We start from the raw sequence: 16173 nt of genomic DNA, 5'->3' as shown, positions 1-16173 counted from the left end.
CCAGTACTGAGTCAAACAGGAATGTAGTTAAACCTGGTTCAAAGATTCCATGATATCTAGGTTATATATATAAAATCTTTGCAAGATTACCACAGTTTTGAAAATTGTTTGACCAATTCGGCCTTACCTCTACCTGAAACAGAATTCCATACAAAAAGACATCACAATTCTGAATAAGCTTCAGGTTTCCTTCAAATATGATCCAACAAACGAGGGATTTCTCAAGGACATCACGGCAACAACAACAACAACAACAAAAGGAAAAAGAAGAAAAAAAAAAATATAGAGAAGGCCCTAAAAGAACAGGAACAGGTGATATGAAGCTTCCTACCCCATGTCACTTTGACATCTCATTCCATGATGTAAAGGAGAAACTCAAAGGAGAACAAAACTACTTCAAAAGCAAAGCATGATTCTTGGTCTCTTTCCCAGAAAAAGGCTGTAATGCTTATTCAAAATGACTGTACGAAGAAGGAAACAATTATCAGCATTCTTGAAAATACAATGCATATTGATCATATTCAACAATTCAGTTATATAACAGTTTAATTAAAAGGCATTCTCTATCCAAATACCGAAAGATTCCTGAATATTCCAAATATTAAGAAGCAAAAACTTTATCTGAAACGCAAAGAAACCACATGGATGCTGAGCTGGAAAAGTAAAATGAATCAGAATCTCAACCAGCTGCTTCTAAACCACCCCCGGAAAAGGTTCTCAATTCTCAAACCAAAACCAAAACGCGTATCAAAACTAAGGTAAAAGTAGCTGTAGATTTGAAAATATAGATGAATAAAAAAAGTCTTCATAAGTCTAAAAATATAATAGATCAATTTCTAATAGTCAACTATCATCCATGAGTTTTGATATCAAAACTTCACGTATAGCCCCAAAACAAAAGTAAAACTAAAAATAAAAATAATCTCTATCTCAAATTAGGCATCAAAAAAAGTAGGTCCAAATTTAACTGACAACCAAAGCTTACGCCTATCAATTGGACAAGCAAGGAAGGCTCGAGCTGCACTCACATCACCCGTAAGAGCTTGATATGCTTTTATATGAGATACATCACTCATGCCTCCAACCTTAGCAATCTCTTCAAACAATTGCTCTTCTGTATGGTTTTGAAGGTTGCTTCTATCAAGAGCCGCAACAACTGCATCCATTCCAACTCTAATTGATCTTAATTCTTCACTTACAATGTCAGCATATTTTGCTTTTCGCTTTTTTGTTTCTTTGTTTGACTTTGGTGCAGAAACAGATGCATCTGCAGATGAGAAAGATGTCTCAGTTGTTGCTTCATTTTCAACATAAGCAAATGTTTCATCTCTGATCCCATGTTGTGATGATCCTAATGGAATTGTGTCATCCAAATTTTGTTCCTGGGCCCAACGAAGTTGTCTTTCTTTTGCACCTGCAGCAAGACTTCCTGTTGCTCGATCTTTTCCAAGAAGAATGGACAACTTATCATAATTTCTAATAGGTTTGTGTCTGAGCTGAGATGCTCCTGGGTGTGCCTTTTAACATCATAAAAAACAAATATTAACAAAACTCGAGTTCAATTGTGATAATGTCTATTAGAATTTTATAACTCTACATTACATGCAAAAATTTTATTTCTAATAACTCAAAAATAATAATTAACTCACCTTAGTGTAAGTAGTCCATACTTCCGTGGTAGCTTCGATCATTTGAGTTGATTCATTGAAACCAAATCCACTACCATTTTGTAAAACTTCTTGAGCAGCATAAAAGTTTTTTTTAAAAGTTTTCATTCTATTTTTTATGTGCTCAGAGTTACAACTCAATTCAAAATTTTCCCCAATTTCTCGCGCAACCATTGCATAAGCTGTCTTGGTGAAGACTTCTCCTATCTTTTGCCCTTTATGCATCTGCTCCATTAATCGATCAACCAAAAAGTTGTCCATTTCATCAATCCAAGTCAAGTTTCTTTTTTCACTTACACTTTTGTGTACTTCAAAGCCTGCACTATGTTCCATCTGAAATAATAATACATATATATATGTTTAAAATGAAAAGTCAAGAGGAGGAGATATAATAATAACTTCTTTGTAACTCATTCAAAGTGTGATTTTAACTAGAGGAGTTATAGTTCTAAATACAATCATCGTACTTAATATGAAACACAAAAAACTATACAAGAAAAGAACCATAAAATAAAAGAACTCATCAACGGTTTCTATTGTAATCTTTCCACATATCCATGGCTATTTTCTCCCTTAAGATTTCTCCTTCCTTGCATTTTTCAGCTAAACTCAAGACCATTGATTCAAATTCCGCTTCTTCGCTAAAAAGCTCTTTATCGACCTCTGCTATTAATCTTTCATCTGGATCAACACCCATGAGATAGTTATGGAGGATACAACATGCTAGTATAATATCAGATTGTGTGTCAACAGGGTAATGTGGCTCTGTCCCACTAGCTATTATTGGAAATCTTTTCTTCAAAACACCAAATGCTCTTTCAATTGCATTTCTCAAGGACGAGTGTCGAAGGTTGAAAACCTCTCGAGCATTTTCTGGTTGATGAACACTATACTCTTTTAAATGGTAACGAGTGCTTCTATATGGGGTAAGAAATCCAGTTTTTAGCTGAAAACCCGCATCAGCCAAATAATATTTACCTAAGAAGCATAGACAAAGGATCTTTGTTATTAGTAATAGTCACTTGAGCTAATAAATTATGTTATTATCTAATTACCAATAATTACCTTGTGGAACAATCAATTTATCAAAATCTCTCACTAATGCATTATCTAGGATTCTCGAGTCTGACGCAGATCCTTCCCAACCAGGTAAAACATATGTGAACTTCAAGTCAAAGGAACATGCTGCTAAAACATTTTGTGTTGGATAGTACTTTCGCCCTCGATACCTTTGCACAACATCATTTGACACTTTTACACGAAAATGTGACCCATCAATCGCCCCTATGCAATCCTATAAAAAAACAAAATTATTAGTTTATTTTGAAATATAAATAATATTCTAATGATGTTTGTTAGATAAGTAAGTTTACCTTAAAGTAGGGCCAAAATTTGGTATTGTCCTTGATTTCTTGAGGGCACTTTAATCCATCAGGCTGCTTTAAGAAGACATCATCTAAAGATATTATAGCTCTAAGAACTTGATGAAAGTGGCGACTAATAGTTTCACTAGAACGCTTGAAATAAAATTTCATAGTTCTATTCCTTAAATTATGACCAACAATGTGAAGGAATTTGGCAACTTGTTCTTCTACATTACTATGTGCGTTATTTCTAAGACGACCTGTTCCCCGAAGAATGGTTACTAGTCTTGCGAATGCATCCTTTCCCATACGTAGTTGATTATAACAATCTTCATTATCCATTAGTGTAAGTCTTTCCATCAAAGCATGTCGTTCATAATCTCCTTCATTAGAGATTGATCTCTCCAAATAGTTTGAGTGATGATAAACTGAAACAAGAATTGCCGCATATGCAGCATACATAGCTACACAAGTTGCAGCCCATCTTCTAAGTCTTTGTCATTCTTCATTATAAGTCTACATGATAGCAAAGTAAGAGGAATGATTTAGTAAAGTCATTAGGTAAAGTAAGAGGAATTGAAGTATTATGATTTCTAGCTATGAAAATTTCGAGGAAAATATTGCATGAAAATTAAGGGATGTTTCTGCCCACTAGTTATTTTCTTGATGTTAATTGCAACATGGCTCTGCTATATAATGTTGGAACAAGGAGACAAAACTACCTGGTTCTATGAATCAAGACACTAAATTAATTGGACCTTTTTACTTAATGTTGAACAGTTTTTAAAAATTGTACTTAATGGGCTAGGCTTAGAGTGAATACGTGTGTGGCTTTGTGAGCTACATTTAATCCATCAAGAATGTAGAAGTTGCTGCCAAAGACTAGAGAAGAAGTTGCTGTAAAGAAAATTTCCTCAAGGAGATTGAGGACAGAGGTTCAGGATCCTCAAGGAGATTGCTGCAGGCCTCCTATATTTACATGAAGAATGGGATTTTAGCATGTTGTTAGGGCCTTTAGCATGGGTAGGCTTGATACATATGGATTATTATCTAAGAATTTAAGCTATTAGATTAAAGAAGCCTGTTTTTTATAAAATGAAGCTTTTATATACATGGGGGGAAGAAGAGATTATATTCTTGATAACCAAAACAGAGTGTGACTGTATTACAATTCCTCGAAAGAGTCACCAACAAGTGCAGATTGAGTTTTCAGGTTTTTGGAAAGGGTGAACTTATATTTCCCAAGTGCATGTTTAAATGAAGTCTTTTCAGAATATCAAACAGTTCATACTCCTTTTCATTATTTCAGTAGTATGTGTTCATGTTATTTCCCAACTTCTTCATGGTCAACCTGAATAAGATTAGTGCAATTGTGCAATCCCTTATATTGGCAGTTAAAATTTACAAATGACTGAACATCTATGATAAACCTATCCTACCTATTTGGAACTTCATGATACTAACATATGCACACATTTTTTTACCCACTTGGCACCCAAATGCTAGTCCCACAAAACTACCTGTTGGTTGCAACTAATTTACCCACTTGGGTGTTGCAGCTACCCAAATGTTACTTCTAAATAAGGGTTACTAGGGTTAGGGAAAGACTCCTTAATGTGCATTAGGCTAACACCCCTGCTCACATTGGACCCCAATCTGCATGTTGAGAGGGGAAATTCAATATGCATACTCTAAGAATTGGAGTTTTAACAACATGTAATGTTGGATTGTAAAACCTAAATCAGTCTTGTTGTGTCACATATTTTTGTCATCCTATTGACAGACCAAAAAGAAAAAAGGTTTAGAAGTCATCAAGTTGTATAAATGAAAGACTAAAAAACTTGTATCAGATGAACAGGAAATTAATGTTGTTAGCCGGAAAAGGGAAGGAGATTTGCTTCACCAATGATTTGAGGCCTTAGACTAGAAAATTTGGAAGTATTGCAGAGGAAAAGTTGAGGTCCCATCATGAATAGGACGTAAGGTTCACATGAGTTCAAACCAAACTGACAAAAGGTCCTTTATGTTGGCTCTTGCTTATATTAGTTCTTATATTAGTTCTTGTAAAATCGTCTTGGATGTCATCATGAATTTTTGCCATTTTATCTAGCTAGCTAGATGCTGCTGCATTGGAACTTCCTTCCAGAAGTAAAGAAATTAACATAGAAAATACATAAGTTCTTTCTTCATTGTAGTTCCTGTTCTCCTACTTCTGCCTGTTGTCTAATTGGTTTTCGGGTTGTCTAAACAATTCATTGTAGCCCTCACACCCTAAACCAGTGGCTTAAGATTCCAGACTTGGTTATTTAAGATTGATTTCATAGGATGCAATAATTTCCTAACAATTTAGATATAAAAAAGAATTAAGCAAAATGGGTAAATGCCATTTTTATGCTTAGTACAATCAAATACATATGTAAAGTTAGCAATATCAAGTAAATAGAATAGGTAAGATAAATTAGCACAATTCATAAAGATCAAGACATCAATGAGAAGGAAAAAAATCACAAGCTATAGTCTCCTTGAATCTTTCGCAACTAAAAATTAATGGAGCATAATGAATTTATTTATTTATTTTTCAATCAAGTGAAAGGTCCCAGAACCTCCACCAGAGAACATGCAGTTGGGTTGTGTACGTCTACTCCCTTACGACTTCATGAGCTAATGGCAGTGTATAATCCAAGTCCAGCAATTTCTAAGGTCCCACAATAGATGAGAAGTTCATGAGAATTAGTCCAACCCTATCCTTACGCCTTTTGAATTCCCAATTCAACCTCGTGTTTCCCGGAAAATCATATATTACTGACAATAAATAAGTAATAAACATTTTCAATCTTATCGGAAGGCTAATAACAACAACACATGATACCCAAAATTACAAATTATCATTTCTTCATATTAACATTCAAAGTTGCAATTAACAATAAAGAGAATCAAAACCCTAATAATATTCAAAATCCCCATTCTGAAACCTGAAATCATTGGTCCATAAAGCCCTAAGAAATAACTCAAATCGAATTCAAACCCTCATTTGAAGGGGGAAAAAATAAATAAAAAGCAAATATCAATCCAAACAAACTCGCAATTCCCATTGGAAACCTTAAACCCTAATTTCTAGTCAGTTGTATGGAAAAGGCTGAATGAGGGAAAGAGATCATAAAATTAAACCAACATCAAACACAGAGATGATGTGAGGTTAAGAGAAAAGAGTTCAATTCATACCTGACTTGAAGACATGGATCCGTCATCCATGGGAACTTGATTTGAAGAACGCACTTCATCAATGGGAACTCGGGTGTCTGAAATTGGTAGGTTTTCAGAGGCACTCAAAGGTGGTCGGATTGATAGTGGTGGCCGTTGAAAGGGTCGACGACGTTGAGAAGCCATAGCCATTGACGAAGAGGAAGTTAGAGATGAAGCTTCGGTGAACAAGAGCCGACAAAATTTTCCTCCTCTTTTCCCTGCTCTTTTTCTCTTATATTTTCCACATTATTTTTTAAGGAAAATAGTGAGGAAAATATTATAATATTTTCTTTAATATTTTCCTTCATTTTTTTTTTCCATTGTATTTTCCATGTCATCCAAACTAAAAAAAATCATTTTCCCTTGTATTTTTTTTCCTTTCCTTAGCATTTTCCGGGAACCAAACATAGCCTATAAGTTGACAAAATGTGTAGGAATGGAGCATTGGCTATCAAAAAGGATTGGATCATCGCTTCTCATTTTATATATAGAAATATATATATATATATATATATATATATTGTGGAATTTTTTTATTATTTTTTTTAAAGATAAAAAAAATAGCATACTCTAAATTTTATTTTTTTATTTTCTAATTTCTAAACCAACACAACATTATTATATTTAAAAAAATTATAAATTAATTGATATAACTTTTAAAATTGCCTTTTTGCTATGCCATGTCATTTAGTTCATTTGAGGATGAGAATGAAAATGATATTTTGAAAAACTTTCCTCTAAATAGCATATTTGAGAAAATACATTTTAGGTTCATTTCATCCTACCTACTCTATTAATTATTTACTGTTGTAAAACAAAGTGAGAGAAGAAGAAAGCAAGAAAGAGATAATAGAATGCATAAGAAAACTCTCTTAAATTTCATTACGGGTCTCTCCCTTTTATAGGGAGTTACAAAAGATATTTATGAATGATCATGCACAAGTTACCATAGTAGTACAAAATCTCATATTTTATAACACTCCCCCTTGGATGATCATAAAAATATGTCTCATTAAAACCTTACTAAGAAAAACCCTAATGAAGGAAAAAGAGTACACTATTCTTTTGTATTACTACAACTACCTCATTAAAAACCTTGTCAGTAAAACCCAATGGGACAAAACCTAGACAAAGGAAAAAAGAGTGCAGCGTAATAACATTTTTATCAATTAGTTCCCCTTCATGTAGACATGATTATATTTTCTCTAATAGCACAACATGGAGATATTTGAGTCTGCGTATTCCGATGAACTTCTTGAGTATTGCAATTGACAATGCCTTTGTGAATAGATCTACTAAATTGCCACTTGATTTTATTCGTCGAATGGCAATTTCATCACTTTTCTGAAGTTAATGAAAGCAAAAGACTTGGGCAATATATGCTTAATTCCATCACCCTTAATGTATCATTCTTTAATCTATGCAATGCATGAAACATTATCTTCAAATAATATTGTCGGGTCACCTTTGATAGAGGAGAGTCCACATGATTCCCGAATATGCTGGATCATAGATCTTAGTCATATGCATTCACGACTTGCTTCATGAATTGCCAATATTTCTTATTGATTTGATGATGTGGTCATTAGTGTTTGTTTGACAGATCTCCATGAAATAGCAGTATCATTGTAATTAAACACGTACCATGTTTGTGACCTACTTTTATGTGGATCTGAAAGATATCCTGCATCTGCATAACCAAGCAATTATTACTTTGATTTCCTTGAGTAAAATAGACTCATATTAGTAGTTCCACGAAGATAACGCAATATATGTTGGATACCATTCCAATATCTTCGAGTTGGAGCAGAATTGTATTTTGCTAATAAATTGACAGAAAAAGCAATGTCTAGATGTGTACAATTGGCAAGATACATAAGTGCACCAATAACACTAAGATATGGTACTTCAAGATCAAGTAATTCTTCATCTTTTTTACAAGGACAAAATGAATCATTTTTCACATCAAGTGATCGGACAACCATTGGAGAACTTAAATGATGCGCTTTATCCATGAGACCAACGTATTGGGGCTAATGTGGGATCCGCTCAGAACAAGTGAGTGAGTGCCTCTGACTGAGGTGCTCACTAACAATCTCTTGTCCGTGAAAGGGGGTCAATGGGTTTTTATGATCTGATAAAGAATCAAATTTATTCAAATGTTCCTACTATTCTATATTTCCTTGAAAAATGAGCTCAGAATAAAAAAATCTTCCACGCTTAACGCCCTAATTCCTTCTCTAGGCTATCATCTTATTGTATCTTGGTTTCTTTTTCATTTGGTGGCACAACATGTCCTCATTCTATATCTCCATGTTAGACCGACTCTCCGAATGAAGAGATCTTGTTTATTGCAGAAGAAAACGTTGTTCTGATGCCAGAGTAACGATAAAATGCTTCAAAACTTTCTTAATATATATTGATTGATGTATTAAAACTCCATTTGGAAAATGATCTATCTGCAGGCTGAGACAAAAATTTGTTTTTCCAATATCTTTCATCTCAAATTCTTTTTTCAAGTAATTTGTTGTTCTTGTGAGCTCTTCAGGAGTTCCAACAAGATTTAAGTCATCAACATACATTGCAATAATTGTAAATTTGGTTTCTGATTTCTTAATGAAGATACATGGGCATATAGGGTTATTCATATACCTTTCTTTTAACAAGTATTTTTTAAGGCGATTGTACCACATGCGTCCAGATTACTTTAATCCATACAAGGATCGTTGTAACTGGATTGAGTACATGTTACGAGGCTTTATACAATTTGTTTCAGGCAATTTAAATCCTTCAGGGATTTTCATGCATATATCATTATCCATGGATCCGTATAAATATGTTGTAATAACATCCATGAGACGCATATCTAGTCCTTCTGGGACTACCAAACTAATTAAGAAACGAAATGTGATTGTGTTCATGACAGGAGAGTATGTTCCTCGTAGTCAATATCAAATCTCTACGAGAAACCTTGTGCTGCTAATCACACTTTATATCTTATGATCTCATTATTCTCATTGCGTTTTTGTACAAATACTCATTTGTACCCAACAGGTTTTACATCTTCAGGTGTATGGACTACAGGTCCAAAAACTTCTCATTTTGTTAATGAGTTTAACTCTGCCTGCATGGCTTCTTTCCATTTTGGCTAATCATTTCTATGTTGGCATTCTTCCACATTTCGTGGTTCAAGATCTTCATAATTTCTTATGATATTGGAGACCACTTGGAAAGCAAAAATATTGTTAATAATAATATTATTTCGATCCCATTTTCCTCCCATGTATACATAACTTACTGGGATCTCACACTTTTTAGGTACCTGTGCCTCTTTGGGGGCTTCTAGTTCAATATGTGCCTCTTCAAAGGCTTCTTGTTCAATATGTGCCTCTTCAAAGGCTTCTTGTTCAATATGTGCCTCTTTAGGGGCTTTTTGTTCAATATGTGCCTCTTCAAAGGCTTTCTACATTATTTGTGCCTCTTCTAGGCCTATAGATTTATCAATTTTAAACTGATCAGTCGTTTTGATGGTCTCTTCTAGAGTGCCAAGTTTTTCTTGGGTTATCCTCTTCCAGGGAGTTACATCCTTTGAGCTAACAAGTCTACCACGCTTCGGGTGTATCTTAGATTCATTTGTTAATTGTCCTTTGAGCCAACAAGTCTACCACGCTTCAAGTGTATCTCAGATTTATTTGTTAACTGTCCTTTGAGCTGGCAAGTCTACCATGCTTCAAGCGTATCTTAGATTCATTTGTTAACTGTCCTACAGGGACATCAATCCGTGCTGGAGTATTTGCAGCCAGGATATATGAGTTTGTCACTTTCTTTGTATCAATGAATGCATCTGGTAATTGATTTGCAAGATTATGCAAATGAATGATCCTTTGAACTTCTAGTTCACGTTGATTTGGTACGAGGATCAAGATAATTCAAAGTCAATGCATTCCAAATAATTTCACGTCATTCTTCTGGAACTAGCTCTTCTCTCTTTAACGGTGAGAAAATTGTCTCATTAAAATGATAATCCACACAACATGTCATTCTACCTTTTAAGTGTATAGGTATACTAGTCACTAAATAAAACTTCTGGTTTTATAATGTACATCCATACGATTTTTTTACCCTGGGGGACCAAGTTGGTCTTACAAGATTTTTCTGGATTTATCATCGTATAAAGTGTCATTCACATGAAATCAAATACTACTAGTGACATAATATAAGCTTTTATGGAGCCTTTAATTGGGTTTCTATCACCTGATATAGTATTAACAATGTTTGTCATCAATGTTGTGCAATTAATGAGACAAGAGTTTCATCAAAGTAACAAGTCATAAAACATTGTCATAAAGACCTCGCCTTTATAGAGTTGAAGAAATATTATCATAGAGAAAGAGTTAAAATCAATGGAAAAATATTAGTCATTGATGATGACTTAATAAGTTGTATAAAAGCAATGAGAGCATATATAACACAATAAAATATTCAAATTTGTACATAGTTTTAGACTATGAACTATTTATGTATAACTTCTAGTTACACAATATAATTAAAGGAAATTAAAGAAATTAAAAGTTAATATCTTTCTTAAGCCATGATTATTTTGTCAGAATAAGAAAATATTTAAATTTGTACATAGTTTCAGGCTATGAACTGTTTTTATATAAATTTGTGTATAACTTCAGGCTATGAACTATTCATTGGGTAGATTTGTGCATAGCTTCGGGCTATGAACTTTCATTATGTAGATTTATACATAGTTTCAGACTATGAACATTTATTTATTTGTTTTATAGCTTCTGGCTATAATATTGTTTGGTATAACTTCTAGTTATACCGTATAATTAAAAATAAATAATTAGGGATCATATACATAACTTTTGGTCATGCATTTGTAATTTTATAATTTTTTCCCATAACTTTTGGTTTTATAGATTGCACATATTTTTCATAACTTCTAGTTATGAATTTACCTAATAATTTATAATTTATCCCATAACTTCTGGTTATATGGATTGTACATATTTTTCATAACTTCTGGTTATGAATTTACCCAATAACTTATAATTTATCCCATAACTTCTGGTTATAAGGATTGTAATATTTATGCATTCGAATAAAATAAATGAAAATAGAGAGTCAAAGGGTAATAAAGTAGAAAATCATGATATAAGTTTATCACATACCTTTTTGTGAGAAAGAAAAGAAAAAAGTCTTTCTATTTTTTTGAAGGGAATAATGTTTTTCTATTTTTCTAAAGAGAAGAACGTCTTTCTTATTTATCTGAAGGGAATAACGTCTTTCTATTTCTCTAAAGAGAAGAATGTCTTTCTTATTTATCTGAATAAAGAAAAATCTTTATATTTCTTTTGTAGAGACAATCCATGCTGATAACGTGTTGTAAAACAAAGTGAGAGAAGAAGAAAGCAAAAAAGAGAGAATAGAATGTATGAGAAAACTCTCTTGAATTTCATTAGGGGTCTCTCCCTTTTATAAGAAGTTACAAAAGATATTTTTGGATGATCATCCACAAGTTACCATAGTGATACAAAATCTCATATTTTATAACATTTACATCATTTTTAGTTTTTTTTTTTTTAAGTTATATGAAAAATATATATATTTATATGTATAAATCAAAGCCCTATTTATGCATTTATTCTTTTTTATCTCTCTCTATAAAAATAAATCAAGTAAATGATTCTACCACCCATATCTCTCAAATTACATCAACGATTTAAAATTAAATTTTAATCCTATATTTGGTTTGAAAAAATTTGAGAGAAATGCAAGGAAAAGAAAATAAAATGAAAAAATAAGAGAAAATAAATAAACAAAATATTTAAAGTAAATAAATTATTTTTATTTTCTAATTTAAATTTATTTTAATTAGTTTAACTCATCAATATAATGATTAAATAATTTTAAAATGCATAAATCCCTAATTAGTTGTAGAGTGCGTTTGACATTGATTTTAAAAAATGTTTCTAAACTTTTGAATATTTGAATGATAAAACTTTTCAAATATTAGAAAGGTTAGAAGCGCTTTCTAAAATCACTGTCAAACATACTCTTAATTATATTTTACTTTCTTTGATATCTTTCATAAGATAATCGTACAAGAAAATATAATTTTCCTTAACCTTAATACTTTTTAAGAACTAAATATAATTTAATACTTAGATTTTTTTTTGTTTTTTTGTTTTTATAAAAAAAAAAACTCTCGAATAATGAGATATGGGACTTAACGCATCATATGTGGCCATTTTGTTTAATTTTTTTTTTTTTCAACTTTTTCAAGTTTCAAATTTTCCTCTACTTGGCAAGAAAAATTTGGCTTCCAATTCAATTTGTTTTGAAATTTTATAGGGGGGGAAGACAATGCAGTCTTCTCTTTCTCTCCTTCTCTCCCTTCCTCCCTTCCTCTCAGAACTGATATGCTCATTGAAATCAGGTGTAGCTAGAACTTATTTTGGATGGCTAGGCTTACATCTATAATATAATAGACGTTATTTATTTGTACTAAATACTAATTTCTTAGCATGCCATGCTTTTTATATCAATGCATTATTCTCAGAAAAATGCTTCATTTTGTTACAAATATTTTCAAACTCATCGTTGTAAAATTCAAAACTTGATTTCTTATCAGTATGCTCACTATGTTGTAGGCTAGACAATTGCTTAGTGTAAGAGGAGTTTATCTTATTTTGAATAGTCCTACTGAATCTTGACTTATAAAGCCAAATATGTAAGATTTTATATTTATCACTTAATTATTTGAATGTAGTACATAGTTTTAATTAGTTGTAAATTAAATTCATAATATTGTGTTTTAAACAGGAGCAAATAGTCATTTGAGGATAATGATCCCCCTTTAAACCCAAAACGTCCTATGGGTTCATGGCTTTATTATTTGTAAGAATATATATGTTAATTCATTTTGGATATTTGTTCATATGTTGAAAATATAATCATTTTTATGTGATTTTTTATGCAATCAAGAACAAGTACTCACAAGAAAATGAGATAACAAGGAATTGATAATAAATCATGATATAAGAAAAGAAATGGATATTTACATAATATGTTTTTTTAGTCAACTTTTATTCTTTATATGATAACTAACTAATTTAATAATACAGTTGCGAAAAGAAATTGGGAAAAAGTGACAATCCCTTTCAAATGGAGAAAAAAAAAGTTTTTAGAGAAGTTGAAAAAAGCCCTAATGAATATGTAAAACAAAAGGGTAAAAGCTCAAAAAAATGCATCAAATGTAAGAAATTTGAAATTTATGTTTTTAAATTTTGATAATATTTTCTTTCAATTTTAAATATATATGCATATGTATATGTATGACTTGTAGTCGTATCTTCACTCTCGTTGTTCACCTGATCAAGTGTATAAAGTACTTCAACACTTGCAACCTAATCAAAAGGCGACTATACAAGAAATAGGGTTTGGAGGTATTTTAGGATTGCGATGTACTAAAATTGATCATAGTTTATGTCATTGGTTGGTAGAGAATTCTGACACTCTTTCAGGCACATTAAGTGTGCATAACACTTCCATTAAATTATCCTCAATGGATGTTGAGTTAATTTTGGGCTTGAAGGCTAAGGGAGTGGAGGTAGACATAGAGAGATGCACAAGTAAACGAATTGATTTATACAACATGTATTGTGATGCGAAGGAAAAATTGTCATTGTTGATGTTAGAAAACCAAATACAACAAGAAAATGATTGTGGAGATGAATTTAAAATTCGTTTTGTATTATTTGTTTTGGGTGCCTTGTTATGTCTAACGATGAAAGTTAGTGTCAAGCGTTTCTCCATCTCCTTGAAGACATCGTATTAATAAAGAAGATAAATTGGGCTAAAATGGAATTCTTCTTTCTTGTACGAGGCATAAACAAGTTTAAATTTAAGAAACGAAGTAGTAGGATTTTCGGATGTTTATTTTTTCTAATGGTAATACACTTTTAACAAATTTGAGATATTATGATATTTTTAACAATAATAGAGTTTGTGATATATTCAACTCAATAATTATTTTGGAATTTATTTCTTATAGATATTCTACCTAGACCACATTTCCACAAAGAAGGGTATGAACTTATGTTATAATGCATATGGCCCTCATATAAATGAGTGGGGAAATGATGAGGTTTCTAGGATGAAACGTCAAATCAAAAAACTTGGAGGTTATGATGATCCAAAGCTAAGATACATTTACTAACTCAAAAGCTTATTTGTTTATGTGATGTTGCAATTATAATAAAGTATGGATAAATTATAGGCCATGATATGGATTATAAAGAATGGGAAAAGTGTTGATATGGAGCAAAATAATGATACGGAAAATGAAAATGATGAAAAAATGAAGGTGGTTGAGAAAGATGAGAGAACAATTGATAATAAAGATGATGATAAGAGAAATGTAGAAGGTGGTGATAAACAAGATGTAAAAGTTCATGAACAACAAGAAGAAGGGCATAAGGTACTCTTTTATGCTATATTTATATACATTAGTTTATTCATCTCAAACCTTTTTTTTTTTTTTTTGTCATGATATCTGACATTTTTATTTGTTACTAGGTTGAAGAAAAATTTTTGATGGGTATGGAGAAAGCTTTTGAGAAGTTGAAAAAATTTGTTCTACAAACAAATGTTTTTCATATGGATAAAAGTTATAAAGAATTAACTTTTAGCGAATTTGAAGAAAAATATATGGAATTGAAACGTTTGTTTTTTCCTATAAGCAATGTTGTGGTAGAAAAGAGTTTGAATGAGAATGACTCATGTGGTGGCATGGAGTTACATGTTGAGCTTTGACCCAAAATGACACATTTTTTTTAAAAAAAAATCCATAAAGTAAACCAAATTTGAAAATAATGCCCAATCTAGTGTGCATGTGCCATGTAGATTGCCACATCATAAAACCGTAGTTGGTAACTACGGTTTTATTTTTTTAAAACAGTCAAAACCGTAGTCACAAACCACAGTTTTAACTTTAAGTTTAAAACCGTAGTTGGTGACTACGGCTTTGACTGTTTTTAAAAATAGTCAAAGTCGTAGTCACCAACTACGACTTTAACTTTAATTCTAAAACCGTAGTTGGTGACTACGACTTTGACTGTTTTAAAAATAGTCAAAGTCGTAGTCACCAACTACGACTTTAACTTTAATTAATATATATAAAATTATATTGCTTGATTTAAAATATTTTACTTTAATTTTTTAAAATAAAAATATTATATTATTTTGATTTTATATTGACTAAAAATATGTGAGTGGTTTAATAAAAATATTTAACTTTAATTGATCTCATTATTTAAAGAATAGTAATATGTGTAATTAAATAATTGATGTCTTTAATTTGATATAAAAATATTTTTGTTTAATTTTATTAAAATATTTGGCACTATACTCAATATAAATATAATTAGTTACAAATATACTATTTTATGCCCTCATAATGAAGAATATTATATTATTTTGTAACTTTGTGCAAAAATTAAAACCAATTATGCATTTGTACAAAATATAATATGACTTCAAGTGGGTAAATAATTGGAAAATTACTTAAATACAACAAAATTAATTTTATTTTCTCCATTTTTTTTCCTTTCAAAATGGGATCAAAATGGGATTAAAGTGGGATGGAAAGGTTTAAAATTTTAAACTTAAAATGCCAACCTAATAGAATTTGTTTTTCCACATCTTAAAATATAGAATTGTAAAAAGAAAATACCTATGTTTTTCTAATCATTTCACTATTTAGTTTAACTATTTTGGTAAATAGATGAAAATACTTTTAGAATATTTTTGTAAATTCATTGAGAATAAGAAAAATGTTCCTTATTGGGTACTAACGGGAGTTTTGGGCAAAAATGATTTCTTTA

At 31.3% G+C, this 16173-nt stretch overlaps 1 protein-coding gene across 4 annotated transcripts; it reads right to left on the bottom strand.

Annotated features, from left to right (window-relative positions):
* Positions 1–785: 785 nt before the first annotated feature.
* LOC100243362 (uncharacterized) lies at positions 786–6541 on the bottom strand. 4 transcript variants are annotated; one of them, XM_059735600.1, is made up of 5 exons: positions 6254–6378; positions 3041–3547; positions 2733–2961; positions 1650–2000; positions 786–1517 (listed from the first exon to the last, which is right to left on the bottom strand). In XM_059735600.1, exons 4-5 carry the CDS (start codon positions 1998–2000, stop codon positions 936–938), a joined length of 933 nt encoding a protein of 310 aa, XP_059591583.1. In that variant the 5' UTR covers positions 2733–2961; positions 3041–3547; positions 6254–6378; the 3' UTR covers positions 786–935. The 4 variants fall into 4 exon arrangements, with proteins under 4 accessions (XP_059591583.1, XP_059591584.1, XP_059591582.1 ...); XM_059735601.1 differs by having other exon boundaries at positions 2733–3547; XM_019216963.2 differs by lacking the exons at positions 786–1517; positions 1650–2000 and adding an exon at positions 2055–2645 and having other exon boundaries at positions 6254–6541.
* Positions 6542–16173: the final 9632 nt, after the last annotated feature.

Source organism: Vitis vinifera, chromosome 19, assembly GCF_030704535.1.
Source record: "Vitis vinifera cultivar Pinot Noir 40024 chromosome 19, ASM3070453v1".
In the NCBI taxonomy this organism is placed as follows: Eukaryota; Viridiplantae; Streptophyta; class Magnoliopsida; order Vitales; family Vitaceae; genus Vitis; species Vitis vinifera.
This window is presented reverse-complemented; position numbering and strand designations above follow the sequence as displayed.

Excerpts from the sequence above, each read along its gene's own strand:
- LOC100243362 (XM_019216963.2), bottom strand. The coding sequence starts at position 3,493 with ATGTATGCTGCATATGCGGCAATTCTTGTTTCAGTTTATCATCACTCA. Across the intron at positions 2,962-3,040 it reads AATTTTGGCCCTACTTTAAG|GATTGCATAGGGGCGATTGA; the intron begins GTAAACTTACTT and ends GTTTTTTTATAG. Across the intron at positions 2,646-2,732 it reads TAAATTGATTGTTCCACAAG|GTAAATATTATTTGGCTGAT; the intron begins GTAATTATTGGT and ends TATGCTTCTTAG.